Genomic DNA, 22,162 nt, shown 5'->3' with positions numbered 1-22,162 from the left:
ATGTCCTTCCTAACATGATCCTTCCATTGTATTTAGGGCTTGGCACTGCATATAGTGGGTTTGGGTATTAGGTTGAAATTAAACCCGGAAAATGAAAAGAAACCTACCACTGAGCCACCGGTGCAAATCCATCTTTTATGTATGCAAAGTAGACAAAAAGGAAGTCCTAGTTTGGGGTCAACTCAACACTACTACATCTTGCTGAACATCTAAACAGTGTTGTTATTATTTATTCATCAGACATTTTGTCAGTAAATTTATCAAAAACAAATTTAAGTAGATACATATGCTAATTAGCAAAAATCAGTACATAGGAACACAAATTTATAGAACTGACTTTGGATGGAGTGACAGGAAGACTCCATCAGGATATTTTACTCTCAGTGTTGTAAGGAGATGTAACATACCTTCATATAGACTGTATGATTGTAACAGGAAACCTCTGTGTTCAGGAGCACAGACTTCACCAGACTCCTGGACGTCTTATCTTTCTTATTGAAAAATGCACGACTGTCCTTTCTCACAGCATCAGCTTTGAGCTCCAGTGACACATTTAGGCCACTCCTTACTCCCCCTAGGAGAGAAGATAGTCACAGTTATCATAGTAGTGCCTTAGTGGTGCTTCCTGGACCTGCTTCCTAGACCTAAACTGGCACCAGTAGTACTGGAGTGATTGTCTCTGTGTTTGTTTCCTGTAACCTAAGCATATTGTACCTGTAAACTGCAATGAGCTGCAGATGTAAAAACAAAACAAATTTTATAAAAAAAAACATATTTAAAAAAAAACATTTTATATGACAATATTATGCCAACTAAGGGCATCTGGTGTTTTATACACACACACACACACACACACCTGTCTTTTGGACTAGTGCCTCGACAGAGCAGCCGGGCCGATGAACAAGGCACAGATAGTATTGCTGCATCAGATGTGTATGGCTTCTCACCCTTCTTGAAAAGTCAGGCAAATGATGTTCAACTCAAATTTGGGATTGTGGTAAAATTTGAAAAACTGATTCAACATTTACAGAAGACTTTTATTTACATGAGGCTCTTAATAAAACATATGAACGGTGCAAATGTTTAAAAAAAAACAACATACATCTATAAATGACAATCCTGGCCGAGGTGGCTCAGGAGCCCAAAGCAGTCCTTCCTGTGAACATTCTGTGAGTGGAAGACCTGAAATCAGCAGAGAACTTGTCACCAACCAGACGCATCTGTCCATAGTAACTGTAAACATTTCCAAGCCATTTCCACATGTTTGGATCATTAAAGGATATCCTGCGAGGCCAGGCATGAAGCAAGTTATACTACTCAAAAAAGAGGAACAGTTATACTTATACATGAAAAATTTCCTTTTTTATTTAGAGAACAACAGAGCGACACAGAGGGAAGATTTATATTAATTAAAGGTACTTTATATGATCAAGAAATTACTTTGATGAATGCCTATGCTCCCAATACAGATACCCCCAAATTTATGAGCAATATTGTTACTTTATTCAATCAATACTGTACTTCTTTAGGGCTTTTAGCAGGGGACTTTAATTGTTGCTTGGATGCAAATTTGGATAGGTCTATATTCTCAATGTGTAACCTAGCCTCCAGTGAAGTAGGCTTAGTTGATATATGGAGAGAATTAAATCCTGGGACCAGAGACTCTACATTTTACTCAACAAGACATAATACATATTCCCACATAGATATGTTTCTTTTGCCTCAAGAATATATTTCCTTTGTAAATGCATGTACTATTGGATCAATACTTGTATCAGATCATGCACCAGTTAATCTTAATCTCTCCATAGGTCAAGGCTCACCTCAACATAAACACTGGAGGTTAATTTCCTCATTACTTAATAATAATGATGCATGTAACAATATTAAAGAATAGTCCAAATATTATATAACTGACAATGCTGCCTCGGACGTTTCACCAGCTGTTATGTGGGATGCTGCAAGGGAAATAATTAGAGGAAACCTAATATCCTATACTTCTGCCAGAAAAAGGGCAACAAAGCAGCGCATGGTGGGGCTAATGTCAGAACTCTCCAAAAATGAACATCTTCATAAACAGCATCCTGTAGAAGATAATCTTAAAAAATTACATGATATTAGAAACTAGGTAAAATAGAAACTGAAAATAGAAATGTATTGTACAAATAAAAATATAATGGTGTGCAAATATGCATAGAAAAAGTGACTTTGTGCAAAGGTTATTTAAGTGTCTTTGTGCAATGGTCCAGAATGTAAACGTGAACATGTAGTGTAGATGTGCGTGGAGTTGTCCATAGTGTCCATGGATGTAAAATGATTAATTGATTGATTGTGAAAATTGTGAAAATATTGTGTTAATTCTGCATAGTGGTGTGGTTGAGAGACCTTATCGCCTGCGGGAAGAAGCTCCTCCTCAGTCTCTCTGTGTTGGCCCTCAGGGAGCAGAATCGCTTCCCAGACCGCAACAGAGTGAACAGTCCATTGTTGGGGTGGCTGAGGTCCTTCACGACCTTCCTGGCCTTGGTCCAGCACCGCTTGGTGTAGATTGAGTGCAGGTCAGGGAGCTCGGTGCGGATGATGCGCTCAGCTGATCGCACAACCCTTTGTAGAGCTTGTCTGTCCTGCATGGTGCTGTTCCCGAACCAGGTCGCGATGTTTCCCATCAGGATGCTCTCTATGGTGCAGGAGTAGAAATTCCTGAGCACCTTGGAGGGCAGTCTAAAGTCTCTCAAGCGTCTGAGGTGGTACAGACGCTGCCGGGCCTTTTTTACCACGGTGTTGATGTGACAGGACCATGCCAGGTCCTGCGTGATGTGAACACCGAGGTATCTGAAGCTGTCCACTCTCTCCACTGGGCTCCTGTTGATGATGGGGGTCTGGTAGTTCCTCACCTGCTTTGCACTGAAGTCCACTATCAGCTCCTTTGTCTTGCTGACGTTCAGGAGGAAATTGTTTCTCTGGCACCAGTTCTCCAGATTTCCAACCTCCTCCAGGTAGGCCGTCTCATCGTTGTTGGTGATCAGGCCCACCACGACAGTGTCGTCAGCAAACTTGATGACGGTGGTGGAGTTGGTAGTGGCCACGCAGTCATAGGTGTACAGAGAGTACAGCAGGGGGCTTAGAACACAACCCTGGGGGGCTCCAGTACTGAGAGTGAATTGAGAAAATTGGAGATCCACTGACACATGGATGAGCTGAGTCACAGGTGCTCCAGCTTGGTGGTGAGTGCGGAGGGAATTATGGTATTGAATGCAGAGCTGTAGTCGATGAAGAGCATTTTCACATAATTCCCCCTCCGAGTGTCCAGGTGAGTGAGAGATGTATGGAGGAGATGTGAGATTGCATCGTCCGTGGAACGGTTTGGACGGTATGCAAACTGTAGTGGGTCCAGTGTGTCTGGTAGTGAAGAAATGATGAAGTCTCTGACTAGGCGTTTAAAGCACTTCATCACTACTGAGGTGAGAGCTATAGGGCGATTAAGAGAAGCAGGTTGAGGTTTCTTTGGGACAGGAACAATAATGGACTCTTTGAAGCATGTGGGGATCACCGACTGAGATAAAGAGATGTTGAATATCTCTGTGAACACAGGTGCTACCTAGTAGATTATTAGCTCATCAGTTGAAGAAGGAACGTGCGGAACATACAACTAAAGCAATTCGTAAGTCTAATGGTCAGTTGACATATCATACAAAATTGATCAATCAAGCATTCGCTGAATTTATAATGGGCTCTATAATTCTGAGAATCCCTCTGATTCAAATATACAAACATTTTTGGACTCCATAACTTTACCATCATTGGGGGAGAAGGGGATGGCATATGCATTGCATACTTTATTAGAAGTACAAGAAGCTATCAGATCCTTGGCGTTAGGGAAAACCCCTGGGTTAGACGGATTCCCTTCTGAATTTTATAAAGCATTTTGGCCTCAGATCGAACCGCTTTTTATGCCAATGGTAAATGATTTCTTTGAGAAAGGGAATCTCCCTGTAACAATGAAGACTGCTATTATAACTCTCATTTATAAAAAGGATAAAGATGCAACAGAATGCATGTCATATCGCCCAATTCTGTTACTTCCAGTTGATCTTAAAATTATATTTAAGCTTCTTGCCAACAGGCTGGAAAAAATTCTCCCCGGCTTAATTCACCCACATCAGACAGGTTTTGTCAAAGCTAGATATGGTTCAGATAATATTCGTAGGCTCTTGAAAATAATCAAGCATTTAAAATTAAATAACTTACAAACATTAATAGTATCCCCTTGCCGCCGAAAAGGCATTTGATAGAATAGAATGGAAATTTTCTATTTGCGGCACTAAAACAATTCGATATAAGTGATAAATTTATATCGCTGATCAAAAACTTATATAGTAATCCCTTAGCAAAAATCTGTACTAATAACTTTATGCCTCAAGAAATAGTATTAAGAAGAGGCTGTCGACAGAGCTATCCTCCTTCCCCGTTACTATTTAATCTAGCAATTGAACCACTCGCTGAAGTTATATGGGGTAGGGATGATGTCTCAGGGGTATATATTACAAATACTGTTCATAAGATATCTCTGTATGCAGATGATATTTTATTATATTTAACTAAACCTGACCAATCTATCCCTGCAACACTTAGTATTATTAATGAAAAGTGATCCAGACTCCCTCTGCAGTGATCCAGACTCCCTCTGCAGTGATCCAGACTCCCTCTGCCCTCCGGACCTGTCTGACCCATCCTGGTGCCCCGCTTCTGGCTGAAGATCTCGTCACATGGATGCCCCGTGTGTCTCTCTGGGATGCGTCTGGTGTCTGGGAATGATTCTCTCTACCTAGAAAATGGTTCTGGCCTTGACTGGTGTTGGCAACTGTTTCTCTGGGGACTTGACAGTTCGATAGTTCATGACTGGAAGTTCTTACAAGTCTACCTGGGTCTTCAATAACTACCTGGACTCCATATTAACATCAATTAACATCAGCTATTATAGCTGAACTGCCTCCCACCCTACACACTGTATAAATGCAGATTATTTACTGCTTTCTGTTTCACCCAAATGAGGATGGGTTCCCTGTTGAGTCTGGTTCCTCTTAAGGTTTCTTCCTATTACCATCTCAGGGAGTTTTTCCTTGCCACTGTCGCCCTCGGCTTGCTCACCAGGGACAAACTGACCATTTTGATTCATACAAATTCACATTTCATACAAACTTAAATAATTCTTTTGACTGTGTAAAGCTGCTTTGCGGCAATAAAAATTGCTAAAAGCGCTATACAAATAAAATTGAATTGAATTGAATTAATGAATTTGCCAAGATATCAGGCAACAAAATTAATTTGGCTAAGTTCATTGCCTGCTTATTATCCTCCCCAATTACTGAAAATCTTCACAATATGTCACTCTTCATTTGGAATCAGACAGGTTTTAAATATTTGGGAGTGGTGATATCTCCTAATCTTGAGGATCTGTTTAGCAATAATTATCTTCCGTTAAATAAAAAAATAAAGGATGATTTAGAATATTGGTCTTTGTTGCCCTTATCTCTTTTGGAAAGAATGTTTGCACATTTGCATGTGCACTTTATGTTGTCTGTTGTCTGTAAAACCTGTAGATAGTCTTTTAGTTAGTTAGTCTTTAGTTAGTTTTTGTTAATTTATGTTGTAATTTATGTTAGGACTATCTGTCTTGTCTCTGCTAGCCAGCTAACTAGGCCTCTTAGTTAGCTAGTTTAGCTTCTCTGTTAATTTATGTTGTAAGTTTATGTTGCATGTAGCACCTTGGTCCTGGAGGAACATTGTTTCGTTTCACTGTGTACTAACTGTATATGGTTAAAGTGACAATAAAGCTGACTTGAACTTGAACTTAATATGATTAAAATGAATGTACTGCCACGTTATAATTACTTATTTCAGTCTTAAACATGCTATTTAAATAAATCATTTTTCAAAACCTTAAATAAGCAAATTAGCACTTTTATTTGGAATAACCATTCACCAATGATTGCTCTTAAAACTTTATGCAAATCAAAAGAAAATGGAGGTTTAGGGCTCCCAGATTTTCAATTATATTATTGGGCAGCACAAACAAAAAATATTGGGTACACCCTCAAGGAAATGCACAGTGGACTGATATTGTGTCAAGAACTAACCTGAGGTGACCAGAAGACTTAGCTTAGCGGTTAGCCCTTTGTAGCGTGAATGGTAAACCCAAACGTGGAAGAACACGAGTAGGCAGGATAATCACGCTATTTAATCTAAGGACTCTCACAAATGGGGAGCAAGGGAAAGACACAATCTAACCCGCGTCCTATAAATGCACACTCAATCAGAAAGCAAGACCAATAAAGTGAGTACTCACGATTCGACGAACGATTCCGACGAGACATGGGCCAAACTCAATGACTGAGCAAGATGCTATGGTTTGTTTACTCCTTTTATACTTCCTGGCTCGCGACCGCTTCACTTCCGGGTCCTTGTGCCGGTCGCGTTCCGAGTGTGCATGACAGTACCCCCCTGTCCAGGACCGGCTCCAGACTGAGGTGGAGGATACCCTGTGACGGTAGTCCCAGTGGCTCGGGGTCGAGGATGAACCGTGCTGGAACCCAAGATCGCTCCTCGGGTCGCTCAAGAATCCGTCGCACGGTGTAGGCAGGACCGCCATCAATGATGTGGGGAGGAGGAGCAGGGGGGTGGGTGGAACCATAGGTGAAGTGGTGAAGGGTTTCAGTTGCGAAACGTGGAATACTAGGTGGATCCGGAGCGTCGCAGGCAGCTGGAGCCGGTAGGTGACAGGGTTAATTCTTAGAGTGATGCGGTAAGGGCTGATGAATCTGGGTGATAGCTTTCGTGATTCTGTGTGCAGATGGAGGTTCTTCGTGGACAGCCATACCTTGTCACCTACTCTGTACAACCATCCCGGAGGGTGTCGGCGGCGATGCTGGGCGACGTAGCTGGTGTTGGTGCGTTGGATGGCGAGGTTGGCTTGGTTCCATATCCGCCGACACCTACGGACCAACTGTTGGGCCGATGGTACGTCAACCTCCGGTTCTTGGTGGTCGAACATCAGAGGTTGGAAACCATAGCATACCTCAAATGGGCTGAGGTTCGTGGCAGAGGAGACGTGGAGATTGTGAGATAGCTCTGCCCATGTGAGGTAGCGGGCCCAGGAGCGCTGGCGATCAGACACAAAACACCTCAGGTAGCGCTCCAGCTGTTGGTTGGTCCGTTCCGTCTGACCGTTAGTCTGGGGATGGTAGCCAGATGACAGACTACTGGTGGAATCGATCAGACGGCAGAAGGCCTTTCAGAAATGGGCGGTGAACTGGGGCCCTCTGTCCGAGACAATGTCTTTGGGGAACCCATGCAGGCGGACTACGTGTTCCAGTATCAGCTCGGTAGTGTCCTTGGCTGATGGGAGTCCGGAGAGGGCCACCAGGTGTACTGCCTTGGAGAACCGGTCAACTATCGTGAGGATGGTATTTTTCCCTTCGGTAACCGGCAGGCCCGTGATGAAGTCCAGGGCGATGTGCGTCCAGGGCCGTCGAGGAATGGAAAGTAGTTGCAGCTCTCCGGGGGTGGGTCGGTTTGGGTCCTTGGCCCTGGCGCACACCGGGCACGCCTGAACAAACTCCTCTATGTCCTTTTTCATGGAAGGCCACCAGAACGCCCGTTTTATGAAGAGCCAGGTCCTTCGTGCTGGATGTGTTCTTCAGTGGTGTGCAAGTATATGAGAATGTCGTCCAAGTAGACGAACACCCATCGGCCTAGCATGTCTCTCAGGACGTCATTGATAAATTGTTAAAGGGCCGAGGGTGCGTTACAGAGTCCAAATGGGATGACCAGGCTCTCATAATGTCCGGTGAGAGTGATGAAGGCGGTCTTCCACTCATCACCCTCTCTGATGCGCACCAAGTTGTGGGCGCTCCGGAGGTCCAACTTCGTGAACACGGTGGCACCAGAGAGGGCGTCCAGGGCTGAGTTGGTTAGCGGCAATGGGTGACGGTTTTTAATGGTGATCTTATTTAGCCCCCGATAGTCGACGCATGGGCGAAGCTCGCCCCCTTTCTTCTTCACAAAGAAGAACCCCGTGGCTGCCGGTGACGAAGATGGCCGGATAGTCCCATTGCGAAGGGCGCTGGCGACATACTCCTCCATAGCCTGCGTCTCAGTGGCCAACAGCGAGTAGAGATGGCCGCGGGGAGGGACGGAACCTGGCTGAAGCTCTATCGCCAGGGCATAAGGGCGATGGGGTGACAGATGGGTGGCTCTTCTCTTGCAAAAAGCTCCAGCCAGGTCACGATAGGGGGGAGGTATGGCGTTGACGTCGACGTCGGGGGCCTCGAACTTCGTGGAACACGTCCCAGCCTCAGCCCGTAGGCAGACGTCTTGGAGGCCCAGGCGCAGATTAGCGATCTCCCGGGTTAGCTTGTTGATCAGCTCGGCGTGCTGATCTACCACGTCGCAGAGGCTCGCATGATCCGCTGGGTTCACCGCGGATGGCTCAGTCATTCTGTCAAGAACTAACCTGAGGTGACCAGAAGACTTAGCTTAGCGGTTAGCCCTTTGTAGCGTGAATGGTAAACTCAAACGCGGAAGAACACGAGTAGGCAGGATAATCACGCTATTTAATCTAAGGACTCTCACAAATGGGGAGCAAGGGAAAGACACAATCTAACCCGCGTCCTATAAATGCACACTCAATCAGAAAGCAAGACCAATAAAGTGAGTACTCACGATTCGACGAACGATTCCGACGAGACATGGGCCAAACTCAATGACTGAGCAAGATGCTATGGTTTGTTTACTCCTTTTATACTTCCTGGTTCGCGACCGCTTCACTTCCGGGTCCTAGTGCCGGTCGCGTTCCGAGTGTGCATGACATATTGAGAAACAAGCCATTTATCCAGTATTATTAACATCACTACCTTACATTGATAATATAAAGCAGGTGAATAACTGCGTAAAGACATTTGTGATTTATAATATACTGAAAACCTGGCAGGAAATTAAAAGATTTTGCAGATTGCATTCAAAAATTTATTTCTTGTCGCCTTTGTCCTATAATCCAGATTCACCACCCTCTATAGGAAGGACATTATTCATTTAGTGGAAGGATCCAAGTTCCAAGGATAAGCAAGTTCTTAAAGAGGGCACACTTAAATCTTTTTCTGAACTAAAAAGTGAATTTGATATTGACAATAAAGATTTTTACAAGTACTTACAACTCAGACACCTAATAAACGATATCATTGCAAGGGGTCATATCTCATTGGAATTATCTAAATTAGAAAACATTCTAGATAATCCAGTAATGTTACAGGGAAAGATTTCTGAGATATATGTAGTCTTAAGATTCATCTTTAACCTCAATAAAAAACGTATGGCAAAAAGATCTTGGTTGTAATTTTGATGATCAGTGGGATGTTGTATGCAAATGTGTCTTTTTCTCATTTTCCAGTTACAAAATAATTGAACAAAATTATAAATTTATACAAAGAATATACTTGACCCCGGTTCGCCTCAGTAAGATATATCCTGGTGCATCGTCTTCATGCAATAGATGTAAGAAACATAAGGGCACCATTATGCATGTTTTTTGGAACTGTGAAAAACTGAGAGAGTTTTGGGATACAGTACATGAGTTTTCTGTGATGGTTCTGGGAAAGAAATATCACAAGGCTCCTTTAATATATCTTTTTGGGGTGAAATTGAATGAAGTTTCAGACCCTTTATTTATCAAAAGGGTAGGTTTGATTTCTTATGTATCTAAGAAATGTATTCTGTTAAACTGGAAACAGGAACACCCTCCAACTTTTGAATTATTAAAAAACGTCATAAATGACACACTGCATTTGGAATATTTAACATACAGTTTAAAAAACAAAACATACATCTTCTTAGAGACCTGGAATATTTTTTTTGGATCCTTTATGAACCTTTTGTTGTACCTAGATAATACCCATTGTTATCACACTGACCATTTAGGTGCTGCTATTTGATTTTTATTTTAATTTAGCAATATAATCTGGATTTGATGATGTATATGTTTTCATATTTGTATACTCTGATGCTATTTAATACTGAATATTTCTTTTGTTAATTGTGCTGATTGTAATATTGTAAAACGATAAATAAAAAATAAAATAAAAAATACATTCAAAAATACATCAAACTTTAAACATAAAAGTAACTAGTAAAATAGACATTCAGAATAAAACTCAAAAAAGACGCTGGGTCAAAATTCTGTTTTTTTCGGGTACTTTGAACACTGTTGTGTCGCTCATGTTAGGTCATATAAGATGTAGTGAGTCATTTACAAATGAACACCTGGTTGGGTTATTTTGACCCAACAACTGGTTTATTCTTTGGTTTCTCCAAACGGCAGCCTGCAAAATGTTCAAAATATTACTGTTATTGTGTCACAAGTGTATTTTTCTATGGACTATGGACAATTGCATGCTCACCTTCCTTCATATCTACACTACATGTTGTACGTTTACATCCTGGACCAGTGCACAAAGACACTTTGTTTTATGCATATTTGCACACCCAGTACAGTATATTTCAATTTGTACAGTATATTTCTATTTTTGTACATCATATTTCTATTTTTATTTTTAGTTCTATTTTTCCTAGCACATTTCTATTTTTATTTTTAGTTCTATTTTTTCTAGTTTAATTTAATTTTTTTATTTAATTTCTATCGCATTTCTTTTATTCATATTTATTTCTTATTTGTAAACTTTAATTCTCTTTTAGGGTCAATGGCAGTCGTATAATGCATTTCACTACATTTCGTACTGTGTATGTTTGTGTATGTGACAAATAAAATTTGAATTTTCTGAGATTTGAGCTTCAGGAAATCGCCCGCCGCTCTGCGTATAACACCCGCCCAATGTCTTACAGGAAAAAGGGTAATTTATTTAGGTAAAATAGGGAAGAAAAGGGTTAAAGGAGGTAGGCGAAAAAAAAGAGGAAGGAATGAAATGCACGTGCAAGTCTGGGGGCTGTGCCATGCCGGCACATGGCTGGCGAAAGGTGGCGGTGGGCAGAGTGGCAGAACGGAGCACACGGAGGCAGCGCTCCTGCATGGAGTGAAGGCGCCGCAGGAGCACGAGGATCAAAGGGCGGAATTCCAGTGTCCTGTTTAAAGTCCCTGTGGCGCTTTTCAATTTATTTATTTTATTTGTATAGCGCTTTTAACAATTTACACTGTCACAAAGCAGTTTTACAAAATCAAAAGTATTAAGTTTGTATGAAATGTGAATGTGTAGGAATCAAAATGATATGACTCAACAGGGAACCCATCCTCATTTGGGTGAAAACAGATAGCAGGGATTGATCTGCATAATAGTATGTAAAACTGGAAGTTCAGTATAAGAGAAGATGAGTAAAACTAAAGTCCAGTTTGTTCCTGGAGGCTCAGATAGACTGTAAGAAATTTCAGTCCTGAACTATTGAGCGACCGAAGTCACGGGTCCTCAGAGAACAGCTGTCTGCATCAGTCAAGGACAGGACCACCTTCATGGAAAAGTGGAACCAACCCCAGTCACCACACGCATTCCAGGCAGACCACACGGGGGCATCCATGTGATGAGATCTCCAACCAGAAGCAGGACTCCAGGACAAGTTAGACAGGTCCAAAGGACAGAGGAGCTCGACAGGGAGATGGATAGAGGAAAAGGGAGAGAGGAAGAGAGAGAAAGAGGAGAGAGCAAAAGAGATGGAAAGATGGCAGTTAGGTATAGTCACAGTTGAACAATGTATAAGGTGAATGTATATTTAGTGCAGAGTCCAAGCAGGGACTTCGGCAGGACTAACTATGACAGCATAACTCTAAGAGAGGAGCCAGAAGGAAACACAGACATGAGGGCTTCCTGAGGTGTAAAGCAACCAATCACCTCACCGTCAACAAACCTGAGTGATCAATGAGAGTGGGGAAGACAGCATCCAAACATACCAGTTCACCATAATACTCTACGTCCATGAGTCCCCCAGATCTGCTTCTTTACCTAAGGCAAATCTAGTTATAAAAATGCTTGGCTAAATAAATAGGTTTTTAGCCTGGACTTAAACACTGAGACTGTGTCTGAGTCCCGAACACTATTTGGAAGACCATTTCATAACTTTGGGGCTTTGTAAGAAAAAGCTCTGCCCTCAGCTGTATTTTTCATAATACGCGGTACTGACAAGCAGCCTGCATCCTTTGATCGAAGTAGGCGTGGCGGATCGCAAGACACTAGCAGTTCACTCAGATACTGTGGCGCGAGACCATTTAATGCTTTATACGTCGAGCGTAGTATTTTAAAATTGATGCGAAATTTCACAGGAAGCCAATGCAATGTAGATAAGATAGGGGTGATGTGCTCGTATCTTCTGGTTCGAGTGAGGACTCTCGCTGCTGCATTCTGGACTAGCTGAAGCTTGTTTAGGCACCTTGTTAAACAACCATTAATAATTCAACCTAAAGGTGATAAAAGCATGAACTAGTTTTTCTGCATCATTTGGTGACAATATATTTCTTATCTTGGCAATATTTCTGAGGTGAAAGGATGCTATCCTGGTAATATTATCTACATGTGCTTCAAATGAAAGGCTGGAATCTAAAAATTACACCAAGGTCTTTTACTGTTGCACTTGATGGAACAGAAAGGCCATTTAAAATCACAGTGTGATCAGAAAGCTTACTTCTAGCTGCTTGTGGTCCTATCACTAGTCTTATCAGGATTAAGCAGAAGGAAATTAATTAACATCCAATCTCTTATGTCTGTCACGAACGGGGTGTAGTGGCAGGTGTTGAACGCCGTGGGCGGAAGGAGCAGGCATAGAGGCAGAGGGGTTGTGTAATCAAAATTAAAAAAAAAAGGGTCTTTTAATGATGGTTAAACACAAAGAATAAATAAAGACACAAACAAAGGAACAAACAAACTCCAACAATACTCAACTCTGTGCTAACAGGGGCTCTCTGGCAAGACACAGACTGGAGGACAAACACATCCTGTGGCAAAACACAGGCAGAGGGAGACACAACACGTCCTGTGGCAAGACACCGGCAGGAGAAGGACAAACACATAACAGGACACACAAACTATGCATGGAGCTGAAACTGGACACTAGAGAGAGACACATTTGCTTGTGCACTTTATGTTGTCTGTTAAAATAGTTATACTTAGCTAGTTAGTTTTTGTTAATTTATGTTAGGTCTCTCTGTCCTGTCTCTGCTAGCCAGCTAACCTCTTGGTTAGCTAGTTTAGTGTCTGTTAATTTATGTTGTAAATTTATGTTGCATGTAGCACCTCGGTCCTGGAGGAAAGTTGTTTCGTTTCACTATGTACTAACTGTATATGGTTGTAATGACAAAGCCTACTTAAACTTGAACATAGAGACTAGAGGGAGACACAGACTAGAAACGAGAGACCAAGAGAAAGACGGGACGAGGGCTAAAGACATGGCAATCAGCTAGGCATGGCTTTTAGCTAAACATGGTTAAGCTGTGCTTAACCATGGCAGTTAGCTACACATACACCTAGCTAAGCATGTCTTTAGCCCCAACATACACTAAGCTACACTTACCTTTTAGCTTAACACTAGGGAATGGGGGCACAGAAACACAGACAGGATACCCAGTGGCTAGGCGAGGCGGCCCTCTAAGGCTAAGCGAGGCGGCACTAACAAGCTAGTCGGTACTCCAAAGCTAGGCGCACTGGGCAACTAGGGAGGTAGGAAACACAGGATAGCTAGAGACACAAGGGGGCTATGACTAAAAGCATGTTAGTTACTGTACCTCAAAATAGATTTTAGCTAAACACGCTCCTAGCCACACACACACACCTAACTACTTACCTGACTCTAGCTAAACACACAAAAAACACAGGAGGACAACAACCACAGTACTTACATACATTTAAGACCGGACTGAATCAGCTCCACTAACACAGACACACAGAAACATTGCCAATAAGAGAGCCCAAGTCAACACAACTAAAAAATAAACTAAACAAAGAACAAAAACAAACTAAAACAAACTGCCCACACAAGTGACAGTGTTGATACCAAAAATGCTCGACCCAGTTTCCCATTCTAAACAGCTATTTATAGAGTTGGATTGATGGCTACCTCGGTTCACGTGTGCACTCGCATCACCTGACCGAGGTGCCTGCTGGGAAACTGAGTCAGCCAACAAAAAACTACAAAATGAAAAACAGTGACCTCTAGTGGCGGACCCTTACAATGTCCTGCACACATTTCTCAACTTTAGTAAACTGTTTTTTTCTCATCTGGTTTTGCTGAAACGTATACTTGTGTGTCATCAGCATAACAATGAAAACTAATACCATGTTTACGAATTATGTTGCCCAAAAGGAAGCATGTACTGTAAAGGAAAAAAAAAAGAAGTGGGCCTAAAACAGAACCCTGTGGAACACCAAACTCAACTTGAGAACATAAGAAATAGTCACCATCTAAATCTACAAACTGATAACGATCAGTCAAATAGGATCTGAGCCATAAGAAGGCCGTTCCCTTAATTCCTACTACATTTTCTAATCTGTGAAGGAGACTACTATGATCAATAGTGTCAAAAGCTGCACTAAGTTCGAGTAACACAAGTGTAGTGACACAACCCTGATCAGAGGCCACTAGGAGGTCATTTACTACTTTAACGAGTGCTGTCTCTGTGCTGTGATGAGGCCTAAATCCTGACTGATACAGTTCGTTTATGCTATTTCTATGTAGATATGAACATAGCTGCTGTGATACTACCTGTTCCAGAATTTTAGAGATAAAGGGGAGGTTTGATATTGGCATGTAATTGGAAAGCTGACAGGGGTCAAGGTCAGGTTTCTTGATTAGTGGTTTAATAACTTCTAACTTAAGGTATTTAGGAACACCCACTGCTGAGTGAACAGTTAATTACTTTCAACAGGGGTTCTGTTATTGCTGGAACTATTTCTACTGGGAAAATGTGTCAGGATAGGATCTAATTCACAGGTTTGTTGTACTAAATAATATTTATGCAGTAAATCGGGGGCTCTTATTCCTATTAATCCTGGGTTGTTGTTCTTTTAGTGTTACTGTGTGTGCTTTACAATGGCAGACAACATTTAAATGCAAATTATTCACCCTCCCCAGGTGTGAATCAGCTGTTCTCACCTAAACATTCAAGGAGACTGAAATGCACCTCTTCACACTTTAAGACCTGGAGTGATTTGGGCCCCTTTTTAAATTTGTGCAAATTTCATCTTCTGAATTCTAGATTCTAAAATTGACATTACTGTTTTACTGGAATATAAGAAATTGAGATTTTTCTTATGATAATATAAATTGGATTGGTTGTAATCACTATATACACAATAATTTTCTTTGGTATTCTTATAAATATTAAAATTTACTACTTTATTAAAAAATTAAAATGAAAAACAAAAAAAGATACCATTTGTATTTTCCATCCCTAAAATAGCACAAAAATCACGTGTCGTGTATAGAGTGATTAAAAAGAATACAAGGCATGTTATGATAAGTAACTTTCTATCTCTTCTATTCCAGCGATTAAAAAATGTTAACACTGTCAATTTTAGAATCCGCAGAAGCTGAGTGGTCTGAGCACAACCTCTTGCGGGGGCGCTTTTCTCTGAATACGCTGTGTTCACGGGGGTGGGGCAAAGAAACACGCATCTCCGTTTATTCATTTTTCATTTTATTTTAATTTAATTGTTTACATAAATCACTGATCAATAGCTCATGATACATACATTTAAACAATTTGTTCATACAGATGTACCTGTTTTACATGAAAAGTTACAGGCTTGTTCCTGAATGATTTACTCAGATAAAAAGCCGTATAAGAACTGTGGCAGGGGGCACACCTAAAAAATAAATGCAGGATTACTTTTTATAGTCTAAATAAAAATGCTTTTATAAATCTGGGCTATTGTTATCTACTTCAAATATTTGTTAATTTAGTTTAAATTAGGTTTGGGCTCGGGGTGTTAAGTGCCATGATCCTGCTCTTTAATTTACGTAGTCTAATCAGCGCTCAACCACACATATAAAGTTTTCCAGAGTGCACCGGCAGAAGTAAAGTAATGATTATAAATGCGTTGGGAAAACAGCAAGGAAACTCACTCTGACTATTTTATTAATTCATTTATAAATAAGTGATTTCACCGAAGATCATGTCATCTCGTCTCCGCACTAATAAACGCGCCTATAATTCACTTCAGGAATTTCATAATCTAATAATTAGTTTTTCATTAGTTTATATAAAAGCAGTTTTATAAGTATATATTTTTCACGTCTGTGAGGCGAGTATACACGGAGTTTCGGTTCATTTTCTGACGCGCTCAAGTTCACCAAAAACAATACAGAACCCTGTTTACTTTCTTCATTTACCAAATCATAAAGTTTTTTTGTCATTGTGAGTGCACCTAAATAAAAGTAGTCTCTTATGAAGGCTATGTAGCTTATAGAGTTTTACTATATAGTTTTTGCACATTAATCCAACAATGTTTTTTTTTTTTTGGTTGTTCAGTTTAATTTATTTCAGGTAATAAATCTACTACAAATTTAAAAAACACAAAATATAAGATGACACAAGACCCTTATGTTGCTTAAATTCAATCTTAAAAATATTTAATTTAATTTAAGTTATAAATTTGTACTGTAATGTTACTACTATGATTATGAATTACAATGTTTCACTTGATTTTATCTGCAACTATGTGCGGCTCTAGACGAGCTGCGGCTCATTAATCCTGGAGAGTCTGTTGTTATATAGCGCCACTTAGCGGTAAAAGCCAGCGAACGGGACTTCCGGTAATGGCGTTCTGCTGAGGGGACGCAAGAGTTAGCCCCGCTGTAATCTATCTGTAAATTTTTCAAATATATCCCAGTTACATTTAACTTTCGAACTCACTTTGTTTTTAAGTGACTACTGCACATGATGTCACCTAAACGAGCAAAGCAAAAGCCGAAGAAAGCAGAAACTACAGAAGATGCATCCGACTCCGAAAGTATGGAAGAGGGGACGCACGTTACATATGGCGACGAAGATTCATCGCCGGTTCGTGGAGACCAAGCAGGCGGATTACACGCTGATACAAGTGGTATAATACAAGCAATAAACTCGATGAAAGTTGACATGAAGTCTCAGTTCGAATCTGTCCTTTCAGCAGTACAAGAAATAAAAAATCAAGTTGCAGAGTGTTTCGGAAGATTAACCCAGACAGAGGAGCGCATTTCTTAAACGGAAGATTCAGTCTCTACACTTCAATCAACGACCAGCGCTCTTGAAAAAAAAGTCACTGGATCGGTTATATGCGAAAGGCTGCGGCAGACGGGAATTCAACCCCGAGAGTGATGATCGTGAAATTTTTGGACTATAGAGACAAGGAGCATGTGATGCGTGCGGCCAGAGCAAAAAAAGATGTACTGTTCAAAAATCAGCGAATCATGTTCTTTCCGGGTCTTTCTGCTGAAGTGAACAAACAACGAAGGCAGTTCGATGAAGTAAAGAAAAAGCTGCGAGCTAAGGGACTGATGTATGGATTCATCTTTCCAGCGCGCCTCCGAGTGACCGTTGATGGCCAGGCTCACGTCTTTCAAAGTCCGTCAGAAGTTAACGACTTTCTAATGAGCTTGTAAGATGCTTTTTTCTGTTATTTGTTCACTTTCAAGAACATATAAGCAATAGACAAAGCAATAGGCTGGATAGCGGGGCTCAAATGCGATGCGTTCCATCGTACGGATCTTTTCCCTAAGGTAAATTGGGTAGATCCAGTTAAGGAAGTTAGAAGTAAAGAACAGTTCGGATTTGCTGGTGGTTCTCGGCAATTCGTAGTTGAGTAATTAAAGTACTTGTTTTATTGTTTTTTTATTGTTTATTTATTTATTTATTTTTTCTTTACTTTAAATTGGATTATGTTTCTAAACATGTTGTTTATTTTAGTTTGTTCTAAGTATGATATTTACAAGGTACAGGTGATTTTTCGTTTTAAAATATGGAAGAGTGTTGGATTATTCCATAGTATAGAAGGAAATGACAGATACAATTGGGGTTAAATTTATTTCGTGGAACTGTAGGGGGCTACATACCTTCTCTAAAATCAAACAAGTGATGTCTAGATTAAAACAACTACAGTCTAAAATTGTTTTTCTTCAAGAAACACACCTAATGCCCAAAGACATATGTAGAATACGTAATAGGTGGCCTGGTCAGGTATTTGCAGCTTCATTTAGCTCTCAAGCGAGAGGGGTAGTTACAATGATTCATAAATCAATCCCATTTCAGATGGATAAAATAATACAGGATCCTTCAGGTAGATATCTAATTGTTCAAGGGACATTATTATCTAAACGACTGAATCTTGTTAATGTTTATGGCCCTAACGAAGACATACCCAAATTTTATAGTAACCTCTTTTTAACCTTGTCCACCTTTTCTGGGTTTTATGTGATGGGGGGAGATTTCAACTGCGCATTGGATCCAATTAGAGATCGTTCATCTGGCCATGATCAGTCTCATAAACAGACTAGAAAGACCCTAAATTATTTTATAAAGGATTTAAACCTTGTTGAAATATGGAGACATTTGCACCCTAAGGATATTCAGTATTCTTGTTTTTCTAGAACACACCAGTCCTATTCTAGAATTGATTATTTTCTTATCTCTGCAACACTTATGTCATATATTACTGATTGTTCTTATGATTCTATTGTAATTTCAGACCATGCCCCGGTTTCATTTAACTATATCGACCCTAAATTTTTAGGAAATCCACCAAAATGGAGATTTAATCCCAAATGGCTCCTAGATGATCAATTCAATAAACATATTACACAGCAGATAGATATGTATTTTGACATTAATACAACACAAACCTCAGCTAGTATCAGGTGGGAAGCTTTTAAAGTCTTCATTAGAGGTGTCATTCTAAGTGTCACAAGTAGTAAATCAAAAAACTTTAAGAAAGAATTGACTGAACTGGACACTAACATCAAACTTATAGAAAAGACCTTATCATATAAAAAGGACTCAAATACTCATCAAGAACTGCTGAATCTTAGAACTAAATATAATGAACTATCTGCCAAAAAAGCAGCAGCTAGTCTAATGATGTTAAGACAAAATTATTACGATCAAGGTGAAAAGGCAGGGAAATTGTTAGCTTGGAGAATTAAACAAAAGCAATCAGAAAGAACTATAAATTGTATTGAAGACAATTGTGGCAATATTACAGTGGACCCAGTAAAGATAAATGACACTTTTAAATGCTTTTTTGAGAATTTATATTCCTCTGAGTATGCAGATAATAGTACACAAAAAGAATTTCTCGACAGTCTGTCTATACCTACTATTTCTGAAGAGACACAAATGTTTTTAGATAGGGACATAATAGAAGAAGAAATCATAGAAGCCATTGACAATTTAACTGCAGGTCGGACACCGGGACCAGATGGCCTTAATGTAGATTTTTACAAGAAATTTAAAAGAAAGCTTGCTAGACCTATTTTAGATATGTTTAAAGAATCCTTTACAAATGGTATGCTCCCAGAATCCTTAAGACATGCTCTTATTACGCTAATACCCAAGCCTAACAAAATAAATACAAAATGCGATTCATTTCGACCAATTTCACTACTTAATACAGATGTTAAAATACTAAAGAAAAATTTTAGCAAGGAGGTTGGAGACACTACTACCTAAGATAATACACAGAGACCAAAATGGATTCATAAAGGGCAGGCAGGGTTTTCATAATGTTAGAACCTTACTTAATGTCTTGTATCTTAAAAAGGGGGCTTACGATACGGCCATTTTATCTTTAGATGCGGAAAAGGCTTTCGATAGGGTGGAGTGGCCATATCTATTTAAGGTCCTTAAAAGATTTGAATTTGGAGAAATGTTCTGCAAATGGATTAGGATACTTTACATGCACCCTATGGCTGAAGTACTCACTAACAATATAATTTCTAAGGCTTTTAACATTCAAAGGGGTACTCGTCAAGGATGCCCCCTTTCACCGCTTCTTTTTACTTTAGCAATTGAGCCACTTGCCATCGCGGTAAGGTCTCATAGTAATATATTAGGTGTCAGGTCAGATACAATAGATTTGCGCATTTCGTTGTAGGCAGATGATGTAATTTTATACTTGACAAATCTGGCTCATTCCATCCCTTCTCTATTACAACTTCTTTCACTCTTTGGTAACTTTTCTGGTTATAAAATAAACCAATCTAAATCATGTATTCTTTTACTGAATAACGGTGATATTCAAATACCAACTGTGACACAATTCAAGGTGGTAGATTCCTTTATTTATTTAGGAATTAAAATAACGACCAATGTAGACCATATATCTTCGGTTAATTACCAACCTCTTTTGAACACTATCTCTAAATTTATTGAACGATGGAAAAATTTACCTATATCGCTAATTAGACGTGTAAATATAATAAAAATGAGTGTACTACCTAAAATATTATATCTGTTTCAAAATATTCCTCTTTGCCCTCCAACTTCCTTTTTTACAATACTTCGGAGATCATTCACTAATTTCATCTGGAATAATAAAAGAGCTCGAGTTCGGTTATCATTATTATACTTGCCTTTTAATAGGGGTGGTCTTCAGTTTTCCAATCTGCAGTGGCACTACTGGGCAGCACAGTTAAGATCTACTTTATATTATTTCTCTTCTGAATCTGAATCTATATCTTGGGTGGATATTGAATCTCTCTTTATAAAGTCAAAATTACCCCTTTATCTCTACCTCTATTCGGCAGACATTAATTTTCTCAGAAAAGACAAAGATGTGGTATCCTTTAATCCTATCCTTATTAAAACAATTAGTGTCTGTTGTGATGTACATAAATATTTAGGTCAGTGTAATACCTTATCATGTTTTACTCCAATATGGGGAAACAAATTTTTTAAACCAGCTAGATCTGACCCTGGATTTAAGATGTGGTTTGATAAAGGACTACAGAAAATTGAGGATTTTTATAGGGAAAAGGATCTGATGTCCTTTACAGAAATTGTATCGCAATTTGATATTCCCAAAAAACATTTTTTTAAATTTCTTCAATTCAGGAGCTATGTTTCTTCCTATCAAGGTGCAAAGCTTACAAAACCTAATAAGACACCTCTCGAAGAACTGTTATCAAAACCTGCCCAATCTAAAGGTCTAATATCTATGTTTTATAAAATGCTAGAATCACACTCTAAAGAATCATCAGAATCTAAATTGGCTTCCTGGAGAGAAGAATTAAATGTAAATATACCCTCGGATGTTTGGGAAGAAATATGTACAAAAGCTCAAGTACAAACATTTAATAGTAATCTCAAATTAATTCAGTACAACTGGATTATGAGAATTTACATTACTCCAGTTAGGTTAAATAAAATTAACGAGAACATTCCAGACACATGCATTAAATGCTCAGATGAGAAAGGTACACTTTTGCATTGCATGTGGAACTGCCCAAAGGTACAAGAGTTTTGGAAGGAGGTGGCTATATTTATCTCTCAGATGGTTTTTGTTAATTTACCAATGAAACCTGAAATTTTTGTTTTGGGAATTATTCCTGAGAATATTATCGACCATGGAAGCACTCGTAAGCTTGTTGATATAAGTATACTTTAAGCAAAGCGTCTAATATCCTTGTACTGGAAGAAAGTGGAAAAGCCATCTATCGTACAGTGGATCAAATACATGTCCTTCTGTTTAGCTATAGAAAAGATTACTTATATATTGAAAGGTAAAACGTCTTCATTTGAGAAAATTTGGACACCCTTTATATCCTTCATATCAAATTCGAATTTTGGGAATGTACTAAATGAGACAAGAGAAGATAAGATAACTTGACACTTGACTTATCATATCCCCTTTTCATAATTCTATTTAAAGAAAACGTTGTTAAATAATGATTTGTTGTATACCTTCTATGCATGTTTTCTATTTTCAACTCCTCCTTCCTACTGTATTACTTTCTGGAATAACCTGTGTTGCTATTTTAAAACTACCTGTGCCCCTTTGGTTTCTTTTTTTTTTTTTTGTTTGTTTGGTGTTTTTGTGTTTTCTTTTCTTTTAAAACATATAAAACGATGTAACTATAATATTGCTGTATTACATTGTTATATTTTGATGCATTTTAATAAACAGATTGTTTAAAAAAAAAAAAA

General features: G+C 39.5%; 1 protein-coding gene across 1 annotated transcript in view; it reads right to left on the bottom strand.

Moving 5' to 3' along the window:
• Positions 1-22,162, bottom strand: part of LOC128506731 (integrin alpha-M-like) — a 226,098-nt gene that overhangs the window by 94,067 nt on the left and 109,869 nt on the right. The window contains exon 18 of the mRNA XM_053477300.1: positions 408-574. Within this exon, the coding sequence (XP_053333275.1) occupies positions 408-574 (167 nt within the window). The remainder of the gene's footprint in view (positions 1-407; positions 575-22,162) is intronic.

This window comes from Clarias gariepinus, chromosome 18 (assembly GCF_024256425.1).
Source record: "Clarias gariepinus isolate MV-2021 ecotype Netherlands chromosome 18, CGAR_prim_01v2, whole genome shotgun sequence".
NCBI classification, from domain to species: domain Eukaryota; kingdom Metazoa; phylum Chordata; class Actinopteri; order Siluriformes; family Clariidae; genus Clarias; species Clarias gariepinus.
This window is presented reverse-complemented; position numbering and strand designations above follow the sequence as displayed.